Source organism: Hippopotamus amphibius, chromosome 9, assembly GCF_030028045.1.
Source record: "Hippopotamus amphibius kiboko isolate mHipAmp2 chromosome 9, mHipAmp2.hap2, whole genome shotgun sequence".
Taxonomy (NCBI): domain Eukaryota; kingdom Metazoa; phylum Chordata; class Mammalia; order Artiodactyla; family Hippopotamidae; genus Hippopotamus; species Hippopotamus amphibius.
Genome location: NC_080194.1, coordinates 129181871 through 129199618, shown reverse-complemented (window position 1 = coordinate 129199618; position 17748 = coordinate 129181871). Strand labels below are relative to the sequence as shown.

General features: G+C 43.6%; 1 protein-coding gene across 2 annotated transcripts in view; it reads left to right on the top strand.

The window, feature by feature from the left end:
* Positions 1–17748, top strand: part of GRIN2A (glutamate ionotropic receptor NMDA type subunit 2A) — a 383792-nt gene that overhangs the window by 318677 nt on the left and 47367 nt on the right. For both annotated transcript variants that reach the window (XM_057695721.1, XM_057695722.1), the window contains 2 exons: positions 963–1192; positions 9753–9913. In XM_057695721.1, the coding sequence (XP_057551704.1) occupies positions 963–1192; positions 9753–9913 (391 nt within the window). The remainder of the gene's footprint in view (positions 1–962; positions 1193–9752; positions 9914–17748) is intronic.

Below are 17748 nucleotides of genomic sequence, written 5' to 3'. Positions count from 1 at the left end.
TGTAAGGCTCTGCTCCCCCCAAATGGAAATCAAATCCACATTTAGAATAGGTCATGACACTACTTTTAATTCAAACCCACATTTTGCATAACCATTTTCTCTTCCTTCCTTCCTCCCTCCCTCCCTCCCTTTTTCTTCCTTCCTCCTTCCTTCCTTCCTTCTTTCCTTCTTTCTTTTTTTCTTTCTTTCTTTCTTTCTTTCTTTCTTTCTTTCTTTCTTTCTTTCTTTCTTTCTTTCTCTCTCTCTCTCTCTCTCTCTCTCTTTCTTTCTTTCTTTCTTTCTCTCTCTCTTTCTCTTTCTTTCTTTCTTTCTTTCTTTCTTTCTTTCTTTCTTTCTTTCTTTCTCTTTTTTCTCTCTGTCTTTCTTTTTCTTTCTTCCTTCCTCCCTCCCTCCCCCCTCCCTCTTCCTTGCTTTATTTCTTTTTCTTTTAAGAAATGTGGCATAAATACAGCTGATTCACTTTGTTGTACAGCAGAAACTGGCCCAAGGGTGTAAAACAATTCAACTCCAATAAAGAGCTTTAAAAAAAAAAAAAAGAATCAAATAAACACAAATAAGGCACTAGTGGAAGAAATGAAAAACAACAACAAAGATACATCCAAAACAAATAGAAAATGGCAGAAATTCTTCTTTATCACTGATTACTTTAAGTTTCAATGGATTAAACTGTCCAGTTAAAAGGCAGAATAAATTTTTTATAAGTATGATCCAAAAAAAAAAAAAAAAAAAAACCCAAAGAAATGTGGCAAAAAGCCAGGTGTATAGAAATATGGGAAGAATGCACATTTTTAAAGAAAAAAGGACGCGTTGTGGTTGTGGTTCTGGGGCAGTGATGGGACACACTGTGATATAAGTCCATCTTCTGGCAGCCTTCAATGCTGCTGGAGCCACTGCAGGGTATCAAACACTCACAAGTGTGCATTTTGGAGAAGTGCTGAGAATGTCCTTTCTGTCATTGGCAGCACCCCATGGGCCTTCTTTTACGATTGGAAAAGCTATATGGCTCCTTTGGGGCCTGGTGTTCAACAACTCCGTGCCTGTCCAGAATCCTAAAGGGACCACCAGCAAGATCATGGTGTCCGTGTGGGCCTTTTTTGCTGTCATATTCCTGGCCAGCTACACGGCCAATCTGGCTGCTTTCATGATCCAGGAGGAGTTTGTGGACCAAGTGACTGGCCTCAGTGACAAAAAGGTAAGGTCACTTTGCTTTCACCTCTGCCTGAGGGGTGGATCTCAAATGTTCTCCCCTCAGAGGAAGTAAATCAGGCTCTTACCGTCCAAAGTCATCAACCCTAAAGCACAAAGCCAGAGGATTTTTTTTTTCCTCTTAAGTCAAATGGGCATATTTCTAAAAGTTTCAAAAACCAAGCGTAAGCTTAAGCTCTCCAAAGTCTGCAAGAGTCCAGATCTAATTTGGAAGCATAGTTTCCCCTGGTGGTCATTTCCCTTATTTATATGATTGTGTTGGTGATGCTTACTGAGGCCTGTGACTCGTGTTACAGCTTAGACTGGAGCTCATCGTGTCGAGGAGTATATGATGTTGATGTTGCTCCCTGAGCCTGGGATCAGGAGAAACTTGGGGTGAAGTGGGATGCTCTCAGCTGTAGGTACCTCCTAGTTCTGTGACTTTTATGAGTCTCTTATATACTCCATGCCTTGGATTCTTTATCTCTGACTTGAAAACAAAAGTTGTCTCTAAGCCCTACCCACACACAAAACCGACAACTCTTTTTTACTATGTAGCCAATCAGCCCCATCACCAGCACTCCCAATCTCCCGATTCACCCGAAATTTCTTCAAGGGACGCAAAAGGAGCAGAGAGAGTTTTCATTTCCCACCAGTTCCTTTTACTCAGACACACCTCCAGTCCTCCCTCCTGAGGCTGTGCTTCCCACATGGGGGAGACGGGAGTGTTAACACCTGCTGTCTCCCCTCTGCTATGTAAGGAGGGTTGCAGGGTGTGAGGAGCTATTCAGAAATGCACATGGAAGAAAAGAGGTAAACTGGGTGCATCCTCCTATTGAAATTTTAGTTTCAGGAAACAAACCCTGACTCGGTAAGCTCAGCAGCGGGACGGCAGCTTTTCTGTCTTGTGTGCGGGGATAATTTGTCTATAAAATCTCACTATCATGTTTCGTCGGCATAAATCTACATATATCCTTTCGGCATTCATCCACAGACTGCTGAATAGAAAATCAGGCCGTGGAAAGCCTTAACAGCTTATCCGTGACTTACACGGTTTTTGAAAGAGGTACAGAGAGGCCTGTCCTGGGAGAGATGGTGAGGGGTTGGGGTGAGTCACCATCAAAAAAGCGCCACCAACCTTGTGAGTGGTTGGCCTCTCTGATGGCTTCCCCTTGTAAATGCCACTTGGGTAAATGCTGCTCTCTGTGTCACGGTGACAAAAGCTCTGTAGTATCTGGCCCATCCCCACGTGTCCCCTCCCTCTCTGCCGAGGCCCCTCTCGGTTCCTTAGACACTCCAAGTGTATTTCCACCACAGTGCCCTTGCACTTGCCATGTCCTCTGCCTGGAATGTTCTTCCCCCTTTATGCTCATGATGGGTTCCTCCGTGACTATCAGGTTTTAGGGAAACCATCTCCTCTTAGGAGAGTCTTCCTGGTCACCGTGGTGAATTTGGCAGCTCCCATGAAACTTAAATTCCAGTCGGAAGAAATAAACAGCACACAAGTAAGTGTAACAGAGAAGAAAAATTCCAGGCAAGAATAAGTGCTGTAAAGGAGATAAAAGTAATGAGATTAAAATTGACTTGGGGGAGGCGATGGCAGGGTTACCTGGCACTTAGTGGATGCTCAGTGCACACTTGTTGATTGAACGAGAAATGCATGGGGTGTTGGATGCTGCAGCATCCCACCTGGGGCTCCTAGGATCCCTTTCCCAGTTCCGTGTGCCCAGCCTCACCTTTGCTGACAAGGTTCATAGCAGGATCTTCAGAGGATGATTACACTGCGGGCACTGAAATGGTAAATTCCTGGACGTTGTTATGTCCCCCGAATCTTGCAGTAGCCTGTAACCAATGACTAACCCGTGTGAGCGTACAGAGCCAGCTGCTCTGTTGCTTCTAGGCACACTCAGAGGTGCAGCTGACTCTCCAGAGCTCCCTGCAGGATCCGGCGGAGGCTGAGGCTTGGCCCGTAATCACGCCCTTGGTAGGCTTCCTCACCTTCCCCCACTTCTTCCCCCATGTCCTTCCTGGTTTCTCCTGGAGCCCTTCCTTAATAAATCATGCTTACCCAGTTCCTTGGCTCACGTAGAGCATGTGGCATCCGGGGGGCAGCAGAGAAAGCCCTACACTCCAGAGTCAGGAAAGCTGGGCTGCTTTGCCTCTCTGCCACATACTAGCTGGGAGATGCCTTTACTGTTGTGTAACCTTGTGGGCCTCCTAGTTCCTCTCTGAAAATTTGGGACTTATCGTTGTGGTCAGGATGAAAGGAGGCTGCAAATGTGAATGTGACCCGTAGCCCGTAAAATCCTCTACAGATGCAAGGCACTGTTATGGGATTCCAGCACACCATGGGAGCAAATGCACGATTCCTAGAATAAGTGACTGGAGGTACACTGGAAGCTGTGGGGAACCGTGTTCTGGATGAGAAGATTCTCCAAGAAAGTAGCTGGCAGCTTATTTTACTTTTTGTTGCTATTTTCAATAGTAAGGGGGAAAAAAAATCCCTTGCTACCTAGTTTGGGGTCTAATAACATGACTGCTTGTGGGAAAACTAATTAGAACCACTAATAATTTGACTGACCTTCTCTGACTTGGAAACACCTAATAACAGATACCATATCCTCATGAGACACGGCTCAGTTTCCATGCTCAGAGCATCAGCGGCAAGCAGATAGCTCTTTTAATTAAATGTTTCATACCATTAGATAAACAGCAAAATTCCTGGAGTAAATAAGCTAAATGGTCCCAGAAGATTAATGGCAAATACACCAAGAAAGTCTGCAAAATAAAAATCTATATTGAATCAATGTATTTTAATACTGTACACAAATGTTTTTTTTTTCCCCTCTCTTTTATTGTCATGAATACCTGTGTAACCACTCAGGTTTATAATACTAGGTTAAGCCATTTGCAGTATTGGTATTTGCTATGAAAGGAGCACCTTTGGAGCCCATGGTGTGCTCAGAGGAGCTTGGGGTTACATTATACGGAGGTGAACTCATGGGCAGATGATCTCCGAGGAATTATTAAAGAAGTCGGAATATTGGTGGCAACCTTTCCAAAATATTAGGAGTCACTATGGTAGGGGAAATCCATCTCTGGGAGGCAGATGAACGCAGTGGAAAAGGCCACACCATGGGGGTCAAACGCATCTGGGTTCAAATCCTGACCTTGCCATATAGTAGTTGTATGGCCTTCGGTGTGTGAGTGTCGCCAAGGCTTCATCTCCTAATAGAGGGGTATTAACACCATTCTGACGAGGTCATATGAGGATCAGGAATAACCCTCACACACGGCCTGGCAGGTGGTGGATGATCCTATTACAAACGCTATTTCTTCCCGCAACCCTCCTCCCTGCCCCGCGCCTCCCACCCCCTCTCTGCTGCCTCTTCCCTCTCCTCCTCTTCATCTCCCCTCTCCTTCTCCTCTTGACCCCCACCATGGCCTGATTCGAACCATCCCTCACTTCCGGGACCTGAAATGTTACTGCACTGGGTTGGCCTTTTGGGATGGCGATGGAGGGAATTCAGAAAACATCCCTTGCGGATGAGCCCACGCGTGTGTTCTCGTGGAGTTGTTCTGGGTGAGCCTTGTCCACCACTGACTGGTCGAATGGAAGCCTCCGAGCCTCTCCTCCCTCTTAAGGGCCACAGCTGTTCGATGCTACATCCAGAGGCATGTGGAGCTCCCCAGTGGAGGAAGACCTTACTAGAAACGGGGGCTCCAGTAGCCAGACGTTCCTTACTTATGTCCATAGAAGATAGATATTTTTAATAAATGTGTAGTTTTTGGTTCATAAGAGAAATTAAGAAATGTCCTGATTAATTATCGAATTTTTCCTAAAAGTTTTACTTCCCAGACCTGCATCTCTACTTCCTCCATCAGAAAGCACTTGCCATGACTTATTCACTGGACTAACCCTCAGACCTGTCTGTATACTGAATGGAAAAAAAATTAGAATACAGTCCTCTGATCTCCTGTGCTCTACATTGGGGGGAAACTGGTTAAAGTCACACTGGGGAACAACAGGTGATGAATGATATGTGTCAAGCATTAGGGGATGCCAGTAAACCCTCTAATTGCAAAAGCAATCTTCAATTTGCAGATGGAGAAACAGAGGCTCAGAGAGTTTAAGCGACTGCCCCAAAATGACTCAGTTCCAAAGTGGCAGATGAAAAGCCCAAGGCCAGGTGCCGCCAGTTCATACGAGCCATGAGGGCAGCCATGAGAGAGAGAGAAGCCATGAGGAGTTCCACTGACTCTGGGCTTCGTGATTACTTTGCCCTGTGGTCCTGTTGACGGAGGAGACCTCTGCATCACCCCTTTCTGGGCTGGAGCCCACAGTTGTTTCTTGCTGCTTACACGTGGAACTCTCTGGGAGAAAGTTGCACCAGAAATCATTCCTGCAAGAGACACAGGCCCTGGGATTCCAGCCATCCTTGCCCCTAACTATTTTTGACACTGTAGGCCATGACTCTTCAGGGAGTCGTGAAATTAGTTTAAGGGTTGTGACCACTATTAAGGAAGTAGATCACCATGGATGAGATCACAGTATACCCCAGGTAGAAAGAGTGAGTACCGTGATGTGGTACATGTGTGGTACAGGGTGGAGATGGAAGATGTATTGTGTCATGCTTTAAAAAGTTTGACAGCCTTTAGTTTAGCGGGAAAGGTTCCTAGATCTGGGTGCCGGGCTGAATTTAGTGTGGGTGAGGATACGATCAAGGCTAGAAAAGTATGGAAAGTCATCACCGAGGCTGAATAGCTCTGTGTCTATAGCTGTGCAAACCAACGGCAGGGAAGGAAGGGACTCTAGAAGAGCTGCGTGGCTCCTCTCTACAGATGGTGAGTGAAGGGGAAGGCAGTTAGGCAAATAGGCCATCAGATGTCCCGGGAGATTGGGAGCGGCTGCTACAGTGACTAGATTTATGGGCAGCACTGCTGCTTCTGTGCCCCGAGCAGACAGCTGCTGTTGCAAACAGGGCTGGCTTGTGCCTCCCCCTTGTAGGCGGTGAGTCGAGGCGCTGCTTGCTGGAGTGAGTGCAAAGAGCATTTTGCTGTTCACATGCACACGCTTGTATACACACACACACACACACACTCCCAACACAAGGCGCCCCGCAGGGGGATCTCATTTGGACAATGCATGGCCGCTTCCCCCAAATCTAGTTACGGCTGCTTATTTGGCAGCAGCACGCCTAATTTAAGGGGAACGATCTTCAACTGGAAATTTTAATTAACAGTGAAATGAAGTGTGAGCCTGGAGAAAAGAATAATGTTTTCCATTGGCCTGACTCTTGGGTAAACTTGTACACTTCCTCTGGCAGCTCTCAGTTCTGCAGAAGACATGCTGGCCTGGAACTCTGAGAGACCCCTGGACCCCAGCCCTGGTCCTACCAGAGATGTGCTGGATGTCCCTCCCTGTCTGGGTCTCAAGGTCCTCACCTCTCAAACCAGAGAGGTTACTAGCAATGGTCTCAGCGGAAGGACAGAGTTCAGACCTTAGGGCTGCTGACGAGGCATATAATTTTAAGTAGGTCATGGAACCTCTCTGAGCCTCAGTTTCCTCATCTGTAAAATGGGGTCTCGAAGATTAGCAACTGGGCAGGGTTTGCTGTGAATATTTAAGGAGCCAGCGTTTGTAAAGTTCTCATCACCGTGCTGGCCCCCAGCAAGTCCTCAACACGTTAGTTATTATTACCGTCACTTTCTAGTTCCAGAATTCCACATTTCATAGAAAAACAAGGCCCAGGTTTCTTTTTTTGCCCATGTTGATGGTAGAGATGAAGCGTAAGAATAGTGTTATTTTTGAGTGCTTACTCTGTTGCAGCCACTATTCGAATTACTTGACAAAGGTTCCAGTTTTAGATCTTCCCATTGACCCCCCAAGGGAAGCCCTGATGTGTTTCTACTCTGCAGGTGGGAAATAAGTGGAGACCACGGGAAGTGAGGCGGCTTCTCCAAGCCCCCACAGTCTGTAAGGGGTAGAACCTGATTTTGAACCTGTGAAGCTGAGCTCACACTTGTAACCATCGCCTTGTGCCGCCTCTAGATTTTAACTGTAGTTCTGGAACTTAGACCCAGTTCTCTGGACTCCTAATCTGGTTCGCTTGCCCCAAACACTGACGGTGTGAACAGATGTCGAGGAGGAAAGAAACTGTTCTCTACCCTTCTCGATTCTTGTGCCTGGTCTAAGAATTAAATTGACGTGAGGCAGATTAACAGGAGAAAATCAAACTTCAGTTCATACGTGTGGGAACCCCATATGTGAGAAGTTCAGAGACAGAAAGGTAAAATGAGGAAGATACGCCGTCCTGAGCTAAGAAATACGCTAGAAGCCTGGGGCTCCAGAGGGGAGGACGGTGATTCACAGCAGTATGAGAAGAGCAGATGTTCAGTAATTAAATGTTTGCCTGTCATAGGTCAAATGCTATTTCTGCTAATAACTCATTATGGGCAAGGCCCCCAATTTAAATTCTTTAAGGGAGGGGGAAAGTTTCTCAGGAGCCCCCAGGGTCTCGATTGCCTTCAGCTCAAAATAATTCACGTGCCAAAGTGACACATCTGGGGGGAGGGATAAATTAGGAGTTTGGGATTAGCAGATATAAACTACTATATAGAAAATAGACAACAAGATCCTACTCTATAGCCCAGGAAACTATATTCAATGTCTTCTAATTAAACCATAATGGGAAAGAATGTAAAAAAGAATCTATATGTACATATAATTCATGTATATATAATATATAGAATTTATATATAATATATAGAATTTATATATATAATATATAGAATTTATATATATATATATATAAAACGCTTGATCACTTTGCCATACATCAGAAACTAACACAACATTGTAAATCAACTATACTTCAATAAAGAAAAAAATTTAAAAAAAAAAGAATAGAAAAATTCAAGACCAGATAGCTTCACTGGTGAATTTTACCAAACAGTTTAAAGAAGAACGAACACCAATCCTTCTCAAGCTTCAGAAAAACAGAGGAGGAAGCAGGAATACTCCCTAACCCATTGTATGAGACCAGTATTTTCTTCATGCCAAACTAGACAAAGAAATCACAAGAAAAAAATGACAGACCCATATCTCTTTAAAATATTGATGTGGAAATTCTCATCAAAATACTAGCAAACCAAATCAAGTAGCAGCATGTAAAAAGACTAAGATGCCATGACCAAGTGGGCTTTATCCCAAGAATGGATGGCTGATTAAACGTATGAAAATAAGTAAGGTAGAACATACTAGAATGAAAAAAATAACCACATAGTCAAAGTGGCACATCTTAGGGAGGCCTGTTCTGAACCCCATCACAGACAACATCAGCCAATCAGGGAAGCCCAGTGGAGCATGGACAGTGAGAGTTTACGGAGGCTCAAGAGGCCATGCCAGACGCGGGCATCCCAGGGAAGCTAATGGTCAGTATGGGCTTCAGCTCAAGAGACGTTCGTGGAGCCTGCCGTTATGCCTGGGATGTGTTAGGACCCCACTCAGTATTGCATGCCTGCACGAGTGAATGAATGAATGATGGCTGGAGAATGAGCGAGTGACAACATAGAGTCATTGTAAGGGAAGAAAAATGATGGTCCCTCTCCCCTTCCAGGTTCTGGCTGAGACCCCCCCCCATAATAAATGACAGATTGACAGGAGAAAAACATGTCTACCTCCTGTATATATGGGAGGTACCCAAGAAAACGGAGTAACTCCCCGAAATAGCCCAAACCACCAGCTTAAATACTACCTTCAGCGGAAGATAACAGAAAGATGTAGGGCCATGGGGGTTGGGTGGGGGGGGGGGCGGGGAGAGAAGGAAAGGCCAGTTTGGGGAGTGACCAGGAAAAACACAGTAAGCAAGGGTAGGGGTGTGATGCAGATTTAAGACGCTGCCTTCTCCACTGATACGACTTTTAGAGATTTAGTCGTCTTCCTCTTCCAGGTAGAGAGAGGGAGACACCCTTACAAATGTAAGATTTTGCCTCTTCCAAGAGCGTTAACTTCTGCTCGGTTTTCAGAGTTTCTCCTGTGTCTGCTGTTTCTAAACAAAAATAGCCAGCCCCCAGATACTCCGTATGCCAAAGGGGCATACTTGGAAGTGGCAAGTTCTGCTCCCCTTCATCATTTTCTGGGGGAGGTGAAAGGAGTCCAGCGAAGGGAGTGATTGGGGAGGATCTCAGAAAATTTCACTGTAAAGTGGATGAATGAACTGAAGTCATGCATTAATTCCAGCTCAATCAGCATTTCCTGAGCACCACCCGAGGCCTCGGACTAGGCTAGCCTCTGCAACGGGGCCTCAAAATTCCATCCAACAGCTATCTATTGCACACCCAGCCAGGCCCTATGCTGGGCACTGGGGAACCCTGGGATAGAAGACAGACACTGTTTCTGACTGCCTGGCGCTCCCAGCACAGTGGAAGGTGTGATGAAGTAGGAAGGAAGTACAAAAATGAATGGGTTTTTACTGTCCTGTGCTAATGCGGGCATACATGTAACTCCTGACACAAGACAGAATGATGGCTGACTCCTCCTTCTTTCTGTGTCTGTCTCTCTTCAGTTTCAGAGACCTCACGACTATTCCCCTCCCTTTCGATTTGGCACGGTGCCCAATGGCAGTACGGAGAGAAACATTCGGAACAACTACCCCTACATGCATCAGTACATGACCAGATTTAATCAGAAGGGAGTCGAAGACGCCTTGGTCAGCTTGAAAACAGGGTAAGGATGATGGTTTCTTTTGCCCTAAAATGACTCTGCACACCTTGGTGCTTGTCTGCCCCCGCCATTGTGTGTTCTGGAGAGCCCAGAGCCCCGAGCTGGAAGTCAAGGAGGCCCCCAGTGGAGAGCTGCTTTTGTTAATCTAATGAGCATTGCAGGCTTCCTTCTGAGTTGTGTTAAGAAAAAGCAAATCCAGGACACTTTGAAATGCAGAGAACCAGAGGGGTTTCTTAAACTGGTAAAGATGGGATATTTTAGCCAATAGGGAGATCTCAGGAGATGGAGTTTATTTAAAGTGGTGAAAACAAAATACTATTGATTTTCATCTGATTTTAGGTAGGAGTTTATGGGGCGTAGTTTTCTGTGAATACTAAGAGTGTTACGTTGAGGAAGGAGATAAGAAATATGGAGAGAAAAGCTGAGAACTCAGTCTCTCTAAAGGTACGGCTAACATCCCCATCTACCTGTTGGCATTGTGGAAGGTGGCAGATTTGAAATAACTGAAGCTGTAAACAGAAGAGCTGTTTTATGACCTTGGACAGTTCTTCAGTCGCTCTCAGCCTCGTACATAAAGTGGGAATAATGATAGGACCTAGTTCATAGCAGTTTTATGAGGATTAAGAGAGGAAATTTGCAGTAAAGCATTTTGGACAGTGCCTGGCACAGAGATGGGACCGAATTGCTAGTTTTGTTATTTAGTGTGAAGGTTAAATTCTGTTTGATGAACTCTTCGACGTTTTGAAAAGTCAGGGATGTGCGAAACGCATTTTTGAAAGGGTTCCATTAAAAAGGATTCTGTTTTAAATGAAGGGATTGTTTATTAAGGGAAGTTTTGCTTATCTAGAAAATTAACTTAGGTGGACCATCTCAATCGTCAGGGATTCTTGGCAAGTAAAATGGGCTGCAGTACGTTCTCCTTGCACATTAATGCACAGCCTCTTCCCCTTGGCTGTTCTGCGGGCCCACTGGGAAGGCCTTGCTGCTTCTCTGTGTCTGGTGGGGCAGAGGGGCCCCTCTGAACCGTCAAGCCCGGATCTCCGCATAATTTTCAGGAGGTTTGGCCAGAGGCATTTCATCCTCTCCGTCTCTTTGGAATCTCTGGTAGCTCTGTAGGGGCTGGGACAGTGTTTATTTAGAAGTTGAACCCATTCCTTATCCAAAACTCATTCCCACATTGCTCATTCTGGCTTGGAATGACTTTTTAAAACTTTTTACTAAGAAGAACAAAAAATGCAGAAAATATACAAATATTAAGTATACTGCTGGATGACTTTGTCCAAACTGATCTGACTCTTCAGGTCAATTAACAAGATGTCACTGATCCCTACACCCCCCATCACACACACACACACACAGAGACATGCACACACAGAGACATGCACACACATGCAGAGACACTTACACACACACACATGCACACACACACAGACATACACACACACACACAGACACGTACACACATACACACACACAGACATACACACACACACCCTTCCAGTTACTGTCTTCCACAGACCATCCTCACTTCTAAAGCAGTAGATTCTTTTGCCCTGTTATTCTACATAACATCATACCGTGTAGTTTCTTTTTTGTTTGTCTGTATGTGGCTCACTGTTCTGTTAGTGAGATCGCCACGTGTCATTCCAGTTCTTTGGTTCTCATGGCTGTGCAGAATTTCAGTTTGGAGATATACCACAACACATGCATCTCTTCTAATCTCTTCTAATCTTGAGGACATTAGGGTCGTGTCCCGTGTGGGGCTGTTGTTAGTAAAGCTCCTCAGGGCTTTCTCATATCTTTTGTTGCACAAGTGAGTACATTTTTCTTGTTGTATACCTAAGACTGGAAATTGCCGAGTTACAGAGTATGGTATGTTCAATTTTAGTAGATACCAGAGAAGACAGGTTTCTGATGACTTTTCAGCTTAGCCATGGGTATGGGCTTTTGTTTGTTTGTTTCCACTGTGGTCTTTTCACTCACATATGCTGTTGTTTTAGACAGACCATGAGCGTAAGAAATGTGATGACAATGCTTAGAAACAGTGGTTGAAAGGTGACTTGTTCCCCTCTTCATCCGTCTCTCAGCCAGAGCACAAAATGGGTGTTTTCTTTCTTTTTCAATTTTTTTTAATAATGCAAACAGAAAGGAATAGAGAAATAGAAACCATCCCTGGCCATGAACTGTACGAATTGTTCTCAGGAAGCCATATGATAATTATACCATCCATCTTAGCAAACTTAGGCAGATGGTGGGTTTACTCTAGACTCAGTGTCCTGTGAGGGGGATGCATGACACTGCTACTTGAAACTCAGAAACTAGAACTAAAGCGGTGTGTCTTTTTTTTTTTTTTTAAGAAACAACTACACACATCCTTAGGGGTGAGGACATTCCTACTCATTCCTGGAGATTCTCAGGGGAGTTAATTTTGGGGAAAACCACTTGCATGTTTAACAGGCTCCTCAGTTACTTATTTAAGTTAATGAAATTAAATTTTGAATAAATAGTACATTTACACGATTCAAAAATCAAAAAGTAGTATATAAAAAGATAAACTGTGGAGAGCCTTTCTTCCACATTGTTCTTTATTTGCCTTCCCTCATGGTAACATTTACTATTTTTCTGTGTGTCCCTCCAGATCTTTTTTTTTTTTTTTTTTTTGAAGAACTTTCATTGAGGTATAATTGACATACAATAAACTGCATATATTTAAAGTGTACAATTTGATTTTTTTTCTTATTAGTAATGTATGTATGGCAATCCCAATCTCCCAATTCATCCCACCTTCCCCTCCACCAACCCCACCCCACCACTTTCTCTCCTTGGTATCCATATGTATGTTCTTTACATCTGTGTCTCTATTTCTGCCTTGGAAACTGGTTGATCCTTCCATATCTTTCTCTATCAAAGCATAAACAGCTACAGAGTTAAGCTTTACAGATTTATAGGCTTTCATTGTGTGAATGTGCCAAATGGTATTTCTTCAGTCCCCTACCGATGGATATTTAGGGTGTCATTTTTTGTTGTTGCAAACAATACTGCAGTGAATATCCTTACCTATGTGTCACATCCAAGGTAGAATAAACTTCTTGGATTGCTGGGTCAAAGACTACACAGAGTTGCAACTTTGGCAGGCATTGACAAATTTCCCTCCCAAGGAAATTCACCTTTACCGTCAATGTATGAGAGTACCTATCTCCTCAAAGTCTTTGCCCACACAGTGTGCCATCAATCTTCTAAAATTTTGCTAAGATAATAATAAAAATGTGCCAAAATATTCTTGAATGTGCGCCATCTTATTGTCAGTAAGCTTTTACTGAAGGTAATTAAAAGCCTTCTGCAATTTCTTTTTTGAAAAAGAGTGTAATTTTTTCCTATTGATTTGATGGTCTTTTCTTATTAATTTATCTGTTAGAGAAATGAGCCCTTTGTTTGGGATGTGATTACAATTATTTGTCCCAGTTTGGTTGTTGTTGTTAGTTTGTCTTCTGAGCTTGTAGATCATTTTTTTCCCATGGAGATTTATGTCTTTTGTAGTCACACCTATTGATCTTTTTTTATGGCTTCTGGATTTTGAGTCATAATTCAAAAATCCTTTTCACTCGGGTTACAAAATAATTTTCTCTTGTTTTCTTGTATTTTGGTGGCATTTTTAATATTCGGGATTTTTCTTGGTGTAGAGTATGAGAGGTGCATGCAACTCCTCAAATGATTAGGAGAACCGAAATCTAAGAACTGCCACCACCGAACTGCACCAGGATCTGACAAAGTCTTTGTGTTCATATCTGCTCATCATCCCGCACGAGTCTTCCGTCCTTCACGTGTCTACTTCACCACACTTGGTTGCCTTTTCCCTCTCCCATCTCATTTCCTTATTTTCATTATGAAATACATTACTTTAAAATACAAAATGTATCATGAAATAATTTTACAAGAGTAAATATCATGTGGGTATACAGTTTAAGGAATAATAAACCCCTCATGTAATAATAATAATAAAATAAACTCCAGCTTCAAAAAATAGTCATTCCCTGCCTTCACCACGTACAACATCTCTAAAAGTTTCTATCCCTCTGGAAGGTAGAGGGAGGTGCCCCATGCGTACCTGAACTGTTGGATTTCAAGACATTCCCTTTGTGCTACTCCCAATACCCTTAAATCCAGCAAGGCTTGGCTTGGAAAACCCAGAGCATGTCACTCCGCTGCTGGGTCCCACCCCTCCACCCACAAGTCTCAGTGACACCTGTGGCTTAGTGAATCCATGTGTGTATACACCAGGGTCAGTGACGTGGGGAGGCTTCTTTATGAGCTGTAACTTCCTGAAAGAGTCTGGAACCCTAGAGGCACTTTGGACTATGGTTGAATGAGAGTCCCAGCTTGGTTTGAGTCTGGGCTCTATCGTTAGCTAGCTGTGGCCTTGGGCAAGTCATGTCACTTCTCTGAAACTCACTCTCCTCATCTAAAATGTGAAAGGGCTGGATCCTCCAATCTCTGAAATAATTCTGAGATTCTTTTACTTGTGTCAACACTTGAACACTTATTTAGAACGTTCCCAAATACAGAACCCAGACAAACCACAATTACAAATAGCTGTCATTTTTGCAGGAAGGATTTAGAATAATTCTCCAAGGCTGGATGTCTCCAAGCCTGGCCTGTGGACCATCTCTACCTGAATCAAATGGTTACTTGTAAAAACGCAAATTTCTGGGCCGGATCCAAGACCTTCTCTTTAGTGATGGAGCCTGTGAACTTGCATTTTAGCAAGCATCCTGCTGCCCCAGGTGGTTTTGATAGAAGCTAAAATTTGAGAACTGCTATTCTAAAGGAGTTCAATAAATACATTACGTGTATAACGAGTAGGCCAGCCAATATAAACATGAAGCTTATCTTTGGGGTTCAAAATGACTTAAGAGCCTAAGGACAGAGAAATTTGAAACTGAGTTTTAACTGTCATTTGAAACTGTGTTATTGTTATTGAAATTTATAATAAATGTAGATAAAACATCCCAGAAACTAGCAAATAACTGAATGGGAAAATAGGATTTGATGTGCAAACATTGATAGATAGGGTTTTTCAGGAATAGGTCTGTTGTGACATGTGGAGGTCTCCCAAACCAAAGGTGGATGAGCAGTTTGTGACCCCAGGTTTCCATACCAACGTTTCTCAAAGCGTAGCCTGAGTCTGAATCAGTAGGGGTGTTAATAAAAATGTGGATTCCTGAGCCCCACTGAGCCAACAGAACCAGAATCTCCGGGGCCTGGGCCTGCGAATCTGCATGCTTTAACAAGCTCTTCAGAATTCAGGTGATTCTGATGTACACTAATCAAATTTTGGGACCATCTGCTTTAGAAGAGAGACCTGAAGCTGAAATGAGTGGAGATGGATTTAGATTTATAAATGCTCAGTCATCAGAAGCTGATGTTCTCGAAGCAGTTTTGGCAAGTAGGCAAAACTGCAAGCATAGCACTTATGCCAGATTTAAATTAAACGATCAACGTTCCTACGACTCTGAAGAGCCTAATATTTGAAGACATAGTGGGATGGTTTATGTTTTCTTATTTTAACTGATTTTCATGTCCAACTATGTGTATATAAATTTATGGGTAAATCCTAGTTTCCTTTAGAAGCATCAGTCTCTAGCCTTCAGCCCCCTGTCTGATTTCATTTCCAGACCTCAATGTTGGGAAACAGACAGGAGTCTTTTGGCTTCCCTTACATTGTAGTTTGGGAGAAGAATTGGAAAGGACGGTTGCCTTTTGCCAATAGACATTTTTCTGCAAGGCCCAAACTGTACTCAATGATGTGTCTGTAAAAGTAAAAGGAGGAGGGTGGTCACATCTATTTGCAAGTTCAGAACTGTCTTCATAGAAAAAGTAAGCACTGAACCCCTATTCTAGGGCATAGCTTCTCCAAGCCTGCAGGGGTCAGGAATCCCTGTTTTGAGAGGTTAATTCACTGAATATTGAGAGATGGTGCCCTGTCTGGAGTGGACAGGACCAGGAAGAGGAAGGGCTCAGAGTGAGCAGAGGAGCGGAGGAACACAAGTTTGGGTTTGGGTGAGTTAAGCAGAAAGTGCCTTTGGGACAACATCCTGTTTCATCTTTGCATTGATTGAAACCTAACAGTCTGTGAGATGCAGCTCCAGGCGCTTCACGTGCGTAATCTCATGTCATCCTCAGAACACTCCTGTGAGCTGAGTACTATTACTCCTATGAGCTGAGTACTATCACTCCTATGAACTGGGTACTTTATGAAATGAACAGCCTAAGACTATACAAGGTTAACTAATTACCCAAAAAGCTATTCAACTAAGTACTTGCATTGTAGAATTATTGACTGTAGGAGTGAGGACTGCTTCCCGACTTGGCAATGCCAGCAAGGCAGTTGGATATATGAGGTTAGAGGTCAAGGGAGAATTGGAGACTGAAGTTACTTATTATATTATTGGGGAGGAAGAAATGTTCCTCTACACTTCTAGATTCTTTTTTTTTAAATAAATTTATTTATTCATTTATTTATTGGCTGTGTTGGGTCTTCGTTGCTGCACACAGGCTTTCTCTAGTTGCTATGAGCGGGGGCTACTCTTCATTGTGGTGCGCAGGCTCCTCATTGTAGTGGCTCCTCTTGTTGCGGAGCACAGGCCCTAGGTGCATAGGCTTCAATAGTTGCAGCAGATGGGCTCAATAGTTGTGGCTCACGGGCTCTAGAGCACAAGCTCAATAGTTGTGGCGCACAGGCTTAGTTGCTCCGTGGCATGTGGGATCTTCCCAGAGCAGAGCTCGAACCCATGTCCCCTGCATTGGCAGGCGGATTCTAAACCACCACGCCACCTAGGAAGTCCAACCCTTCTAGATTCTTATGGCTGGTCTAGGAATTAAACTGACATAAGACATATTAACAGGAGAAAATCAAACAGAAGTTTAATAACATGTATACATGGGAGAGACCTGAGTAACTCACCAAAATAGCCAAACCCTCACCTTAAATACCATCATCAGCTAAAGACAAAAGAGGATGTTGAGGGTAGTGCTTTGGGACTTCAAAGGGCAGGAAGGCAATTCACATGGAGTTGAAAAAGTAAATGCTTGGTAAATAAACACTTGCTGGACCAGGCGGAGACAAGGGAGTACACTCTGATCTCTAGGCCCTGCCTAGAGTTTTCCTCACCATGCTTAGCCCATATTCTCTGCAGAGAGCTCTCATCTGCGAACAGGCCCTCAATCTATTTCTTTTAGGCAGTTAGGAGAAAGGTCAAAGTTTCTTCCTGAGTCTTTTGGGCCTTGATTGTTTTTAGCTTGAAGTAATCCACATGCCAAAGAGATATTTTGGGGTGGCAAATTTTTCTCCCTTATAATATATATGTGTATAAATATTTAATATTGTATATAATGTATGCATATAATACATATTTATCCATTGAAAATCTGATAATTGATCAGATGACAGCCTCCTGCTTTCCACCCTCAAAAGAAACTGGTCCGGGGATGTTAAAATTGCTAAGGTAGATGAGGAAGGCGTAAGGATCCTCACTGCTGTTGAGTTACCATGCAGAGCAAGTTCTTTCAAGGATGCCACCTGAGCACATTTTGTTAGTTATATTTCATCAGTCAAGCAGAATCCCACTCAGAGGGTTCATTTCCAGCTGCTGAGCTCAAAAACAGGTGTAGACCCCAGGCTTCTGTGAGCTGTTCTGTTAAATGGAATAGTGTCGTCTCCAGAGAAAATCGGATCGACAATGACCTGGTTTCTGAGATCCACCCCCACACTGCAAATAAAGCTCAAAAATAATTGCTACTACATCAGAGAGTTAGGAATTTTACCCTTAATAAAAACTCAA